The sequence below is a fragment of the Arvicola amphibius genome, chromosome 15 (assembly GCF_903992535.2).
Source record: "Arvicola amphibius chromosome 15, mArvAmp1.2, whole genome shotgun sequence".
Taxonomy (NCBI): domain Eukaryota; kingdom Metazoa; phylum Chordata; class Mammalia; order Rodentia; family Cricetidae; genus Arvicola; species Arvicola amphibius.
Window position 1 is genome coordinate 11377565 of NC_052061.1, and position 15627 is coordinate 11393191.

A 15627-nucleotide genomic window follows, 5' to 3' on the forward strand; every position below is an offset into this window, starting at 1 on the left:
CTGAGCAGATCCTGAGCGACACTGCCCTGTTTTCCAAATTGATCTATTGTGTATTTTACCTACGACTTTCCCATGCCACCTGTTTGTTCCTGGCTGCTTCGTTTTCTAGACCCCTCTACCACAGCAGCACTTTCTGAAGTTTTCCACGTATTTCCACGTTCCTTCTCTGAACCAAATCCTTTAGACGCATCGTGTCATTGAAACTTTTAACGTGATTTGTTGGTTTGTAAGATTGAGTTTTTCTCTGTAGACTAAGCTGGCCGTGAACTTGCTGCGCAGCCCAGACTGGCTTCAGATTTGCAGTCCCTCCTGCTTAGGAGTTAGTTTCACGTGCTGGGGCTGTAGCTGTGGGTCACGTGCCTGGCATCCAGGTGTGTTTTCAATGTTGTGGATCAAGCCTAGGAGGAAGTTATAAAATACAGTTAACGGATCATAACTGTTTTTGTTTTGTTTTGTTGTTTTGAGATAGGATCTCTACATAGCCCCAGCTGTCCTGGAACTCATTCTGTAAACCAAGCTGGGCTTGCCTGCCACTGCAGGGATTAAAGGCACACACCACTGCACCCTGGCCTGTAACCATTATTTTTGAAAATGAAGGCACCTGAGTGCGGTGGTGCACGTGTTTAATCCCAGCACTTGGGGGTTAGCAGCAGGTCGATCTCTGTGAATGAGGCACAGGTGGGCAGAGCTACACAGAGAGGAGCTCCAAGCCACCAAGACTGCACAGTGAGACTCTGTCTTAATCCAAACAAACAAAAAGCTGCATCCCTGGAAATAAGGAGCAATTTTTGTTTCACAGATTTTTTTGTTTCAGAGGGGTGTGTGTGTGTGCGCACACACACACACATGCCTATAGTATGTTCTCATCAAAATGCAAAGCATTCATATCTAACTCAGGATCCAGTAAGAAAAAAAATTTGAGGGCTGGAGAGGTGGCTCAGAGGTTAAGAGCACTGACTGCTCTTCCAGAGGTCCTGAGTTCAATTCTCAGCAACCACATGGTGGCTCACAACCATCTGTAATGAGATCTGGTGCCCTTTACTGGTGTATAGGATATATGTAGGCAGAATACTATATACATAATAAATCTTTATTAAAAAAGAAAAAAAATTTGAAATTATACAAGTTATCAAGGCAGCTGTTCAGAGGTCAATTGTACAACTGAGAAGGGTAAAAATGTGCTTGTGAAAATCTTGCATTAATGCAGGGTGGTGGTGGTGCACAACTTTAATTCCAACACTCAGGAGGCAGGGGCTGGCAGATCTCAGTGAGTTCAAGTCCAGCCTAGTCTACAAAGCAAGTTCCAGGACAGCCAGGGTTATACAGAGAAACCTTTTTAAAATAAAAATTATATATAAATATATATATAAAACATTAAAAACAATTTTAAGGGGCTGGAGAGATGGCTCAGAGATTAAGAGCACTGACTGTTCTACCAAAGGTCCTGAGTTCAATTCCCAGCTACCTCATGATGGCTCACACCATCTGTAATGAGATCTAGTGCCGTCTTCTGACCTGCAGGTATACATGAAGGCAGCAAAACTAAATATAATAAACAAATAAATAAAGTAAAACAAATTTTAAAAACTTGTATTAATAACAATAGCCTGAGTGTAAACTCTACTTCAACCTATCTTCCTCTTCCTTCTGTCTTTTCTTTTTTTTTTTTTAAGGAAGGAAGGATTTATTTTGGCTCACAATTTTCGAATGTTAAAATTTCTATTTTATTTTATATGTACGGGTGTTTTGTCTGTGTGTATGTCATGGACCACTTGTATTCCTGGTGCCAGCAGGGGCCAGAAGAGTTCTCAAATGGCCTGGAGCTGGAGCTGCAGGGGGTTGTGAGCTGCAATTTGGGTGCTGGGAATCAAACCCGAGTTTTCTACAAGAGCATCCAGTGGCTTTAACCCGTGAACCATCACAATTTTTAAAAGAGTTTTCAAATTTATTTACGCGATTATGTCTTTATGTCACTTGGGCATGGATGCCAGATGAGCCCAGAGACAGATTCAGATCCCCTGGAACTGACCTTGCAGAGTTCTGAGCTGTTGCATAGATCCTGGGAACTGAATTCGGGCCCTCTGCAAGAGTTCTGAGTGCTCTTAGCCTCTGAGTCATTAGTTTAAACTTTTTTTTTTTTTTTTTTTTTTTTGGTTTTTCGAGACAGGGTTTCCCTGTAGTTTCTAGAGCCTGTCCTGGAACTAGCTCTTGTAGACCAGGCTGGCCTCGAACTCAGAGATCCGCCTGCCCCTGCCTCCCGAGTGCTGGGATTAAAGGCATGTGCCCGGCTCATTAGTTTAAACTTTAAGGGTAAACCATTAATCGTGACCAAGGAGGCATGGCACCGGGCACCCGAGGCAGCCAGTGAAAGCGCATCTTGTACTCACTTACAGTGAGGCATGCTGCTGTTCTCATGTTTCCTTGGCTTCGGTCTTCCATTTCTGCATCTCCGAGTCTAATTCATCACAGTTTGTTTTGACACACAGGAGTACCTAAAGAATGGTTATTTATGAGAGTGATACTCCTCCTGGGGAAGGGAGAACAATTGTCTACTCACCCCAGAAAAGGACCTGATGAAAGGGCAAAGCAGGGATAACTCGGGAATCCGACTTGGTGAACCAGTGAACTCATGGGGGTACTCACAGGAGTATAGGCAGGGGTACTCACAGGAGTATTGCTGGGGGTACTCACGGGAGTATAACTAGGGGTACTCACAGGAGTATTGCTGGGGGTACTCACGGGATTATAGCTGGGGTACTCACAGGAGTATTGCTCGGGGTACTCACAGGAGTATAACTAGGGGTACTCACAGAAGTATTGCTGGGGTACTCACAGTATAGGCAAGGGTACTCACAGGAGTGTGGATGTCTGTTGTGGGTATGTACATGAGTGTAGGCACACTCAGAGACCAGATCCTCCTGTGGTGAGTGCCCAGTTGGTGCTAAGAACTGAACTCAGATCCTCTGAGAGAACAGTACACTCTCTTAACTCTCGAGCAGGTCTCCAGTCCCAGTTCTGGCGAGTTGGAAAAACTGGATCCAACTGTCTCTTGTCTCCAAAAAATATACCTCTATGGCAAACACATCCACAAATTGAGAGCCCAAGGAAAGAAAGACAGTCCATTAAGCTGATGTAGATATTCTTTTTATTTTGTTTTGTTTTGTGTTTGTTTGAGATGGGGTTTCTCTGTGTAACCCTGTTTGAGAAACCCTGTCTCAAAAAAACCAAGAAAAAAAAAAGAAATGAAATAAAATAAAAAAAGACAACAATTTACAACAAATGTTGCTGGGGTGTGGGGAAAGAAATATGTGTGTCTCTGTGTTGATATGAGCACTGTGGCCTGGTGCCCCGGAGGCCAGACTGTCCAGTTCGCTTAGAGCTGGAATCACAGGTGTTTGCCAGGCGCCTGACGAGGGTGTTAGGATCCAAGCTCAAGCCTCTGCAAGAACACTGAACGGTCTTTCCAACCTCGGGGGAGGAATCTTTAATTACTGACTGTGGGAACGTAAGCTGGTACAGCCACTATGAAAATCGATGTAAAAATTACTCAAAGCCTTGTAACGGAGCTGCTATATGATCCAGCTCTGCCGACTTTGTGTGTATACCTGAAGGGCTCTGAGTCAGGACACCACGGAGATAGTTGAGCATCTGTATTTATTACTGCATTGTTCACAAGAGCCAGGGAACAGAGCCAGCTTAGAACTCTATCAACAGATTAATGGGTAAAGAAAATGTGGTGCACAATGTAACTTCATGTAGGCGTACAGTTGTATGTTGGTGTACAAAAGAGTTCCACAATAGCCCAGAATGGAGTATAACAAAGGTTTATTTATTTGATGATAAACTCACAGAAAGGGTAATGATCTGCATTCCTCTGCATGCAATGGGACCTGGAACTGAATCCAGCAGCCAAGAGGCCCATACAATCTTTTCATCTGCATTTACAGTGCATGAGACCATGCCCAAAGTGGGCCGGTATCTTAAAGGCTATTGACTGAAGTAGTCCCCACAGCACCTCTCCCCTTTTGTCTAATTAAGAGAGTTCTAGGGGCTGGAGAGATGGCTCAGTGGTTAAGAGCATTGCCTGTTCTTCCTAAAGGTCCTGAGTTCAATTCCCAGGTAGAGGCCGGCAGATCTCTGTGAGTTCGAGACCAGCCTGGTCTACAAGAGCTAGCTCCAGGACAGGCTCTAAAGCTGCAGAGAAACCCTGTCTCAAAAAACCAAAAATAAATAAATAAATAAATAAATAAATAAATAAATATTTTTTAAAAAAGAGAGAGTTCTAAGTCTAATACAAAACTATATACAATAAGAACAAATATCAAGTATTTTCCAGAGAAAAGAAGAGGCAAAAACATATATTAAAATTAGAATTACAACCAGCATGAACAACATCAAACAAGAAACATATGCTACATGTTTTAATAGTTATCCTATTCTAAGGACTCTATGTCTTATATTAAAAACAGCTTGGCTAAGTCATGAGAGGAAAGTAACTATGACTAATATAATCTTTAACCCTATCTTAGACCTGAGGAGGGAAATACTATTACTTGAGTAAGCAGGAAGCACAATCAAGCAACTTCCAAAATGTGCAAGAAATGACAGAGACAGCTGGCTACCTGGGTAATCACCCAAAGTCTCATTTGTAATATTGGGGCAACCAACTTTGTCTAAAGCCTAGAGAAACTGACAGACCTTTTTCAGAGGCAGGACTTTTGAAAGAAAAAAAAAAGCTTTACCCTGTCTTAGCAAGGTTTGACAGTCTTTTTTCTTGTATCCTGCTTGTCCAGTCTAGATATCGTGCATTTTATCAGTGGACAAGGCAGGGGCAGTTTTTGCCCAAAGGCCAGTTTTGCCAAGAAGAATAAAAGCTCGCTGGGCAGTGGTGGAGCATGCCTCTAATCCCAGCACTCGGGAGGCAGAGGCAGGTGGATCTCTGTGAGTTTGAGGCCAGCCTGGTTTACAAGAGCTAGTTCCAGGATAGGCTCCAAAGCTACAGAGGAACCTTGTCTTGATAAAAAAAAAATTAAAAAAAGAATAAAATCTCCAAGTGGAGTGTCTTCCGTGGCCAACATTCTCTTGGGAATAGATCAGTGCTGCCAGGAGCAATCATGTCTCACGACAACAGAACCCTAAGTTGTTTAAATGCTATATTCTACAGTTCTTTGAGTGGTTAAAGATTACCTATCTATGCAGAATACAATTTCTATGCATCTAAAGAATCTGATTAGTCTATAAGTATGACAAGTATGAATGACTATTGACCTGTAATTCTTAATACCTATATAGCTGAAAGACTAAGGCTTCATATTAAAAAAATTAAGCAGCTGGGCGGTGGTGGCGCACGCCTTTAATCCCAGCACTTGGGAGGCAGAGGCAGGCGGATCTCTGTGAGTTCGAGGCCAGCCGGGTCTACAAGAGCTAGTTCTAGGACAGGCTCTAAAACTACAGTGAAACCCTGTCTAAAAAAAACCAAAAAAAAAAAAATAAATAAAAATAAAAATAAAAAAATAAAAAAATTAAGCAATATTTAAACAAATGTGCAGCAAATGAGGACAATGACCTTAAAATGTAAACAATATATAAGTATCTTGATCAGAGGTAGAAATGTATAGTACAGTGTGGTAAATATATCCTAAAATTGCATCAATATACAAAATATCTTAAGTTGAGGTAGAAACATGCATGCGTATATTATGACAAAGTAGCTTTGTGCAGATGCAGAAATATTGTAAACAGAAATAGGAGCATATTCAATATAACAAATATAATTTGAATTTGTATCAATATACAAGAATCTATACTAATGTAAATTGTTTATAAATAATAGCTCACAAGTAATCTCACTATTACTCACTATTATTATTAGTGTGAGTAAGCTCACACTAATCTACCTATTATCCAATCCCACCCATTCCCCTTCTGCCTTTTTTTTTCTCCAAGAGAGATTCCTGAGCCTACTTCATTTCCACCTCCAACCTATACTACTTATAACCACCAACTCTATACCAACCCCTAATAATGTCCCTAACCCTGAGGACAAAGATTGTTGGGAGAAGTGTCATCATTTAAGAAATGAATAGTTAAGAGCATTGCCTGCTCTTCCAAAGGTCCTGAGTTTAATTCCCAGCAACCACATGGTGGCCCACAACCATCTGTAATGAGGTCTGGTGCCCTCTTCTGGCCTGCAGGCACACATGCAGTCAGACTATTGTATACATAATAAATAAATAAATATTTAAAAAAAAAAAAGAAATGAATTTGTAGGGCTGGAGAGATGGCTCAGAGGTTAAGAGCATTGCCTGTTCTTCCAAAGGTCCTGAGTTCAATTCCCAGCAACCACATGGTGGCTCACAACCATCTGTAATGAGGTCTGGTGCCCTCTTCTGGCCTGCAGGCACACATGCAGTCAGAATATTGTATACATAATAAATAAATAAATATTTAAAAAAAAGTATTTGTAGATTAATGAGTTCATTATCCCCCACATTTCCTCTTATCCTCCTCCCCTCCTCCCCTTCTCCCCTCCTCCTTTCCATGTGTATCAGATCAGTTGGTTCTACCATCAACACATCAAAAGTCCAGTCACTTCTCACCACCTCCATCGCTGCCACTGTGCTCCCAGGCATTGTAGACTCCATTACTACAAGGATTTCCTGCTTCCCTGCTTTTTTTTTTTTTAGATTTGTTTATCCAGGCATTCAAGATGTCAAAGCGAGGACGACGTGGTAGGTCCTCCGGAGCAAAATTCTGGACATCCCTGGGTCTTCCAATAAGAGCTGTCATCAACTGTGCTGACAATACAGAAGCCAAACATTTGTATATCCTCTCTGTGAAGGGAATCAGGGGACCACTGAACAGACTTCCTGCTGCTGGTGTGGGTGACACGGTGAGGGCCACGGTGAAGAAAGGCAAACCGGAGCTAAGAAGAAAGGCCCATCCAGCCGTTGTAATTCGACAACGAAAGTCGTATCGAAGAAAAGATGAGGTGTTTCTCTATTTTGAAGACAATGCAGGGGTCATAGTAAACAATAAAGGCGAGATGAAAGGTTCTGCTATCACAGGTCCAGTTGCAAAGGAGTGTGCAGACTTGTGGCCCAGGAGTGCAGCGAATGCTGGCAGCGTTGCATGACTCTCCAGTGTATTTGTAAAACAGATTCATTAAAAAGGCTTTCTTGACACCTTCAAAAAAAAAAGATTTATTTATTTATTTATTATGTATACAGTGTTCTGTCTGCATGCATGCCTGCACACCAGAAGAGGGCACCAGATCTCATTATAGATGGTTGTGAGCCACCATGTGGTTGCTGGGAATTGAAGTCAGAACCTCTGGAAAAGCAGTCAATGCTCTTAACCCCTGAGCCATCTCAGAGGTTAAGAAAAAGGAAAAAAAAACTGCTTTTTTTTCTTTTATGTGCATGACTGTTTGCCTGCTGCATGTATGTCTATGCACTGTGCCTGGTGCCCTAGGAAACCAGAAAAGGACCTTGAATCCCCTCATAATGAAGTTAAGGGAATTTGTGAGCCTCCATGTGGGTGCTGGTAGCAGAACCCAGGTCCTCTGTAAGAAGAGCAAGGGCTCTTAGCTGCCCTGCCGTCTATACAGCCCTTGCCCTCTTTTCTTAACAGCGGTTTGCCTGATGTTAAAGGAGAACCTTGCTCATATCGGGACTCCTGTGCCACTCCGGAAGTGCCTGTAGCAAGCACTGCTCTTCATTCTGCTTCCCTTGGTAGCTCTGCGGTAAAGCTGACAAGCGGCTTGCAGAAGCATGAGTGTGGGGTTCCTTACTGGGAAGCTAACCAGTGGCCAAATCCTTGAAGAAAACTGACTCTGCTTTCCCCAGCAACCACTAAGGACCAATAGCCCCTCAGCTAGTGAGCCTCAAGAGCTCCTCCGCCATCCGTGTTGGAAGGTCCACAGACTGCAGATAACCACAGACACCAGGAAATCATGAAGGTAACATCATGCCATATCCGGAAGACATATCCTATAGTTCTTCTATTCTTTCTGCCTCCTGTCGGTAGAAATTTCCTGTCCCAGCGGCTGTTTCCCAAATAAACACACTGAGGCTTATATTAATTACAAACGCTTGGCCAATAGCTCAGGCTTGTTACTAACAAGCTCTTATAACTTAGCCCATATTTCTTATCTGTGCTTTGCCTCATAGCTCATAGTTTGTTACCTCATTTCCTACATATCCTGCTTTCTCTGCATCTTCTGGCATCTCCCCTGACTCTGCCCTCCTTCCCATTGTTCTTAGTTTGACTTTCCTGCCTAACTTTATTTCGTTCAGCTATTGAAACAAGTCAGCTTGTTTATTAGCTAATAGTGACATATATTCACTCAGTGTAAAGGAATATTCCACAGTCTCCTTTTCTGTGATGTCCACTGAGCTTTGACATGTGGGTAGATGTCTTCTTTAGTTCTGACCACTCAATAGTCACTTATTCTCAGAACTTGGACCAGTTGAGGGGGTGAAGTATTATTTACCCAATTACCCTGAGGAAGCAATAACTTTGTAAAATAAGTACATTGTTTATCATACCCCATAATTAATTTTGGACCCACTCCAAGACATCCCTCCAAGGCAATACTCTTTGCAAAACATACAAGAATTCCTTTGCCAAACCCAACATAGAAAAATTTTTGAGCAATCAGGAACTCTTGTATGGCAGGTAGATCTAAAAGATGTGTATTGTTGACTGTGGCCGAAATATCCTTTCCTTTCCAAACAGCAGGATGTAAAATTGGTGGATCAGGAACATAGGCCCAATAGGTCTCACTCTGGCTTTTCTGGATCATCATCAGCAACATCAAGATTAGTATATCTCTGCTCCACACACTGTACCAACTGTGCTTCAATTTCAACCAAAACAAGGTTGGAACCTCTTTATAAACCAGTAGATGGATCTTCCCATTAGACCTGAGTGAATTATGTGGTAGTGCTTTCATACCAAAATCTATTCATGGAAGATTGCTCACAGACATTCACATTTTAAACATTTAAAATTTCAGGGGTTGGAGAGATAGCTCAGAGGTTAAGAGCACTAGCTGCTCTTCCAGAGGTCCTGAGTTCAATTCCCAGCAACCACATGGTGGCTCATAATCATCTATGAGACCTGGTGCCTTCTTCTGGTGGGCAGGCACACACGCAGACAGAACATTGTATACATAATAAATAAATTCAAAATAAAACACATATATGGTGACTACCCTAACTCCTCCTTTTTTTTTTTTTTTTTGGTTTTTCAAGACAGGGTTTCTCTGTGGTTTTGGAGCCTATCCTGGAGCTAGCTCTTGTAGACCAGGCTGGTCTCGAACTCACAGAGATCCGCCTGCCTCTGCCTCTCAAGTGTTGGGATTAAAGGCGTGCGCCACCACCGCCCGGCTAAGTTGGCAGTTTTTATTAAATATATTTTGTACTTCGTTATGCAAGTCTGAAGAGCTAAAAGCGTCAGCCTTGTCATTTCGAAGGAGGCAATCATATAGATCGCTGTAACTCAGAGGGTTGCAATAGGATGATTAATTATTAACTTGTATTTAGGGCCTCAGTCCTTTCATCTTTAGAGAACATTATCCAAATAGTAACACAACTATTCTTCAGTGATGAATCACCTTATTAATGAAGAAAATCAACCAGAATTAACATGGTAAAATCTCCAGCATTTTTATAGTGTCCCTTTAAACTCGCATTGCTCATAGACAAATTCATTTTCCTACTTTATTTCAGTCTCTTCTCTGTCCTCTTGTCCTTCATACAGCATGCAAATCTCCACCAATGTCTCCTCTTGTGATTTCTTTCAATGGTTCCCTGTGCCAATGTGTCCAAGTATACTTCCCACTTTCTCTTCTATAAGGTTCAGTGTTTCTGGCTTTATGTTGAGGTCTTTGATCCCCATAGTTACTTTTTACACTTATACTCAACTTACGTCTTATTTACACTTATACTCGAGTTACTTCTTAGACTTATTTTTTCACACTGCACAACCAACTTCTTTTTCTTCTCACGTACACCTGTGCATTTACTTATCTTTCTTTGTATTTACATGATGAAGCTCCCGGTATAAAAGCTCTCTGCAGATCTCCCTTTTACCCTGCAGTATCCTTGCGTTCTTACTCCCTCTTACCCCCCCCCCCCATGCACAGCCCCATACTTGAAGCCACTCTGTAGGAGCCTGGGCGCTGAGGCTGAGGAAATGTTAGATTAAGCGAAATGAAGACAGAAACATAGGATAGACCCGGAGGACTGAAGGCTAATACCAGACAGCCCCGGGTTTATTTCTCAGGTAGCATATATACTACAGGCAAAAGGCAGAACAAAGAGCAGTCCAGTCAGCTAACCACCTCCCTGCACCGTCCTTGGGAGGAAGCACAAACAGGTGCATTATTTTATTCAGTTAAGCAGCTTCTACTCTCTAACGCGGAGTGCCTCTAGCTGGCATACCCCAGCCCAAATCTTAATAGAAAAATGTGCTCTTCCAACTGGGCAAAAATGCACTTTTCCATGGGCTTAATCAGAACTTCCCTCAAGGTTACTGGGAAAAGCAGTGCAGGCAAGCAAGCTCGAATTCAAATGACTCCAGACAGAAAATGAGTTACACATGGGTTCCCATAAGTGCTGGGATTAAAGGCATGTGCCCTCACTGTCAGGCTTACTTAACGTTGTTGGTTTTTTTGTTTGTTTTGTTTTGTTTTCTTTTTTTTTTTTTGAGACAAGGTTTTGCTGTAGCTTTGAGCCTGTCCTGGCACTAGCTCTTGTAGATCAGGTTGGCCTCGAACTCATAGAGATCCACCTGCCTCTGCCTCCTGAGTGCTGGAATTAAAGGAATGTGCAACTACTGTCCAGTTATGTTTCGTTTTTAAAAAGGTTTATTTATTTATTAAGTATACAGTGTTCTGTCTCCATGTATGCCTTCAGGCCAGAAGGGGGCACCAGATCTCATTATAGATGATTGTGAGCCACCATATAGTTTCTGGAAATTGAACTCAGGACCTCTGGAAGAGCAACCAGGGCTCTTAACCTCTGAACCATCTCTCCAGTCCCTCATGTTTCCATTCTTAACCAGTTTTAAAAATTACTTATGAGTATTGGTATTTTTCTGCATGCATACTGTGTGCCTGCCTGGTGCCCAGGGAGGTCAGAAGAGGTTATTACAGACAATTGTAAGTTACCACATGGGTGCTTGAACTAGAACAATCCAGTCTTTGAGCTGCTTCGTCTCTGAGCCATCTCTCCATCCCCCATTTTTTTAAAAAAATATTTATTTATTTATTTATTTATTATGTATACAATATTCTATCTGTGTATATGCCTGCAGGCCAGAAGAGGGCACCAGACCTCATTACAGATGGATGTGAGCCACCATGTGGTTGCTGGGAATTGAACTCAGGACCTTTGGAAAAGCATGCAATGCTCTTAACCTCTGAGCCATCTCTCCAGCCCCTCTATCCCCCACGCTTAAAACTTTTGTTAAACATTGTGTTGGGGGTTCCAGCTGGGGCCGTTAGATAATTAATTAGTTAATTAGATAAATTTTTAAAAAATTAAAGCAGAAATCAGAAAGCAGAATGCAGCTAACTTGATTCTGTATATAAGATCATAAATAACACTTCAGCAAATAATTGGAATGAGCAAATAATTTAACAGGATCCCAGACTACAAAATCAATAAAAATAAATTGTATCTTTTTCTTTCTTTGTTTTTTTTTTTTGTTGTTGTTTGTTTGTTTTGGAACTATGTAACCCTGGCTGGCCTGGAGCTTGCTGTATAGACCAGGCTGGCCTCAGATTTATAGAGATCCACCTGTCTCTGCCTCCTGAGTGCTGGAATTAAAGGTGTAAGCCAGTATTGCTAGCTCATAAAAATAAATAAAGAAATAGTTTATTTTTATTTTATGTGCATTGGTGTTTTGCCTACATATATGTCTGTGTGAAGGTACTGGATCCCCTGGAACTGGAGTTATAGACAGTTGTGAGCTGCCATGTAGGTGCTGAAAATTGAGTCTAGGTCCTCTGGAAGAGCAACCAGTGCTCTTAACCTCTGAGCCATCTCTCCAGTGCCCCCCAATCAAAAACCAAAACCAACTTTTTAAGGTTAAAAACAATGAGCTGAGGCCGGGCGGTGGTGGCGCACGCCTTTAATCCCAGCACTCGGGAAGAGGCAGGCGGATCTCTGAGTTCGAGGCCAGCTTGGTCTACAAGAGCTAGCTCCAGGACAGGCTCTAGAAACTACAGGGAAACCCTGTCTCGAAAAACCAACCAACCAACCAACCAACAAACAAACAAACAAACAAAAAAAAAACAATGAGCTGAGCTGAGTGAGTTGGCTTATGTCTGTAAACACAGCATGAGGAGGCCGAGACAGGAGAAACACAGGCCAGTCCAGGCTGTGTGGTTGACAAAGCTGGCTCTCAACTTTAAGGCAATAAGAATAGTTTATTCTGGAGCCATTTCGAGTGACCATGGTCCAGGTACACAGACTTAGGTGACCCCCAATTTCATGTTCCAATGTGGAAGCAGTTTCACGGAGTTATTCTAGTTTTACAGAACAAACAAAATCATACATCAAGGCAAGTTTAAAATACACTGATGGGATAGCCGGGCGGTGGTGGCCCACGCCTCTAATCCCAGCACGTGGGAGGCAGAGGCAGGTGGACTTCTGGGGGGTTCGAGGCCAGCCTGGTCCATAGAGCTAGTTCTAGGCTAGCCAAGGCTACACAGTCTCAAAAAAGGTACATCAGAAGGGCAGGTAGGGTAAAGTTTTCTGTAGGCTCAGGATGCTATCTAATCGCATTCTTAGTTTTTGGATTGGTGGACGCTAGTTGCCTGCCAAATTGATAGTTTCTAAAAGGTTTTCATCCATTGTCTTAAGATGATAATTCTGGCACCAAGCATGGAATGGTTGTCCTGAGGCCCAAAACTTAGTCCAAGATAAGGCATAACCTCTGGACCTGCGACATTCCAGTCTCTCCACAGACTGAAACTAATGAGAAGCCCAGGAGCAGACACAGATTCTTTTCCGTTTTCATTCAGCTTCTTCCTGGAAGGTTTTGTTCACAGTGCTAGGGCCTGTTGTTTGTTGGTTTGTTTTTGAAAGAGGGTCTCTCTCCATGAAGTCCTGTAGGCTCTCCTCAAGCCGTATGCCTTCTATCCCAGCACTCATGAGGCAGAGGCCGAAGGATCCAGGCTCGAGGAAAAAATTAAACTAAAAAATAGATTTAATTAAAAAAAATTAAAGCCTAGAATAGTGAGCTCACTCCCTATTTTTGTTATGTATATCTGCCACAATAAAAAAAAAAAAAAAAACAAACACAGGGGGGCTGGGCGGTGGTGGCGCACGCCTTTAATCCCAGCACTTGGGAGGAGAGGCCGGCGGATCTTAGTGAGTTCCAGGCCAGTCTGGTCTATAAGAGCTAGTTCCAGGACAGGCTCCAAAAGCTTCAGAGAAACCCTGTCTTGGAAAAAAAAAAAGCACAGGGATATGGCATAATAAATATTCAAGAACTTTCCTAGTTTCTGAAAGCTTAGATTCAGCCTGAGCCTCCAGGAAAAGGGGTAGGTGTTCAACTTGCTGGGACTTTTCCCCACAGCCTCTGGACCTCACTTCTCAAAGGCTAGCAAAACCCCCTGGGGAGAGAGACTGGGGGAGGGGCAGAAAAAAATCTCCATGGCCGGAAGTTCCTGGTCAGGTGAGAGTGGCTGGGAGAGGCCAAGAGACTGCTTTTGTCCCTCTTCCACAGGTGGTGGCTCTCCTCGACAAGCCTGTGATCCCAGGTGGGTTGGCCGATCTTTCTCAGTTCCTCTCTACAGAGTAGGAAGGTAAGAGAAGCAAGTTGCTCAGGTGTTTGACGGGAAAATGGCGGAGAGGGATAACATGTGCCAGGTTTCTGGTCCAGACCCATAGTGCTGTTTGAATATCAGCTATTCTTGTTGTTAGTCATGTGTGTGTATGAGTGTGTGTGAGTATGAGTGTGTGTGTGTGTGTGTGTGTGTGTATGTGTGTGTGCATACACGCACGCATGTGTACCCTATGGGGATTACTCACTGTAGGTAAATGCCACTAAGCTACAAGCTCAACCCTAGCTTTTGTTATAAGTTTTTCTGTATAAACGATATCTATTTATGTATTTTAAAATATTTGCTGGGCAGCGGTGATGCACGCCTTTAATCCTAGCACACAGGAGGCAGAGGCAGGCGGATATCTGTGAGTTTGAGGCCAGCCTGATCTACAAAGTGAGTTAGTTTGAGGACAGCCAGGGCTGAGAAAACCTGTCTCAACTCCCCCCCAAAAAAACCCCACAAAAAACAAACAAAAAGCAAACTCCCATCTTTACTTTACGTGTGTACGAGTGTTTTGTTTGTATGCGCACCAGGTGTGTACATATGTACCTGGTGCACATACATGCTCACACATTAGAGGAGGGTATTCCCAGGAACTAGGATTGCAGAGTTGTGAGCCAGGTGCTGGGAATCAAACCTGGGGCCTCTGGAAGAACAGCAGGTGCTCTTAACCAGAGAGCCATCTTCCCAGCCCCTTATGATCAACGTTTGCATTAGCTGTCTAGTTGCTTAAATCACAATTTTAGGAATTACTCATGTTTTTCCCCCTGGTTTCTCAGTTCCATCAGCAAAGCCGTTCTTCGAACTGTATTTTAAATCCCATTCATCTTTTCTCTAAATGCCTCTCATGCTCTGGGTTTGTTATTCATGCTGAAGCCTCAAGCTGGTCAAGAGTACATCCATTTCTCTTCCTTCCCATCTGGTCTGCCTTCATCCCAGCACCACTTACCGAATCATTTGCCATGTGTCTGCCACGCATGCCATCTAGCCTGTGTCTCTGCTGCTTTCTGGTTCTGTGTCTGGGCTCTGCTCTGACCGGAACGCATCTGAAGCCTGTCACCTCCTCTCAACACTTCTGCGGCCCTTCTGTTCTACTGGAAACCTCAGGGGTCCTCTCCCAACATCTACCCTGGAGCCCCGGACTCTAGGCCAGGCTCAGAAATGCAACCCAATAGCACACTTCCCACTTTTATTTTATTTTTTTTCCTTTTGTTTTTTTTTTTTTTTTTTGGATTTTTTCGAGACAGGGTTTCTCTGTGGCTTTGGAATGTAGCGAAATAGTGCCTGAGATCCTGGGTCCATTCCCAGCACTGTGAAAAAGGAAAAAGGAAAATTCACAAAACATTTCATGTTATTCCCTGTGTGTGGAGGATATGAGTAACTTAGTATTCAGAACTGCATTGCATCCTGTGTGAAACACGGGGAACCATCCCTTTGCTTTTCCTCATAGGTTGTTTGTTTGTTTGAGACAGGGTTTCTTTGTGTAGCCCTAGTTGTCCTGGAACTTGCTCTGTAGACCAGGCTGACTTTGAACTCACAGAGATCCAAAGGCCTCCAGAATATTGGGATTAAAAGCGTGCACTACCGCCCCCTCAGCCTCTCATAGCTTTTTAATTTTTTTGTCTCTTTTATTTATTTTTAACGTGTATGTGTGTTTTGCCTACATGTATGTTTGTACATCATGTTCATGTCTGGTGCCTGAGGAGGCCAGAAGAGGGTGTGGGACCTGGGATTTGAGTTACAGATGGCTGTGTGTTGCCATGTGGAATGCTAGGAATCAAACT

The 15627-nt window shown here is 42.9% G+C and overlaps 1 protein-coding gene across 1 annotated transcript; it reads left to right on the plus strand.

The window, feature by feature from the left end:
- The first annotated feature begins 6709 nt into the window (after nt 1-6709).
- LOC119801612 (60S ribosomal protein L23-like) lies at nt 6710-7135 on the plus strand. The gene has a single exon (XM_038312196.1). The coding sequence runs from the start codon at nt 6710-6712 to the stop codon at nt 7133-7135; it is 426 nt and encodes a 141-aa protein (XP_038168124.1).
- Nucleotides 7136-15627: the final 8492 nt, after the last annotated feature.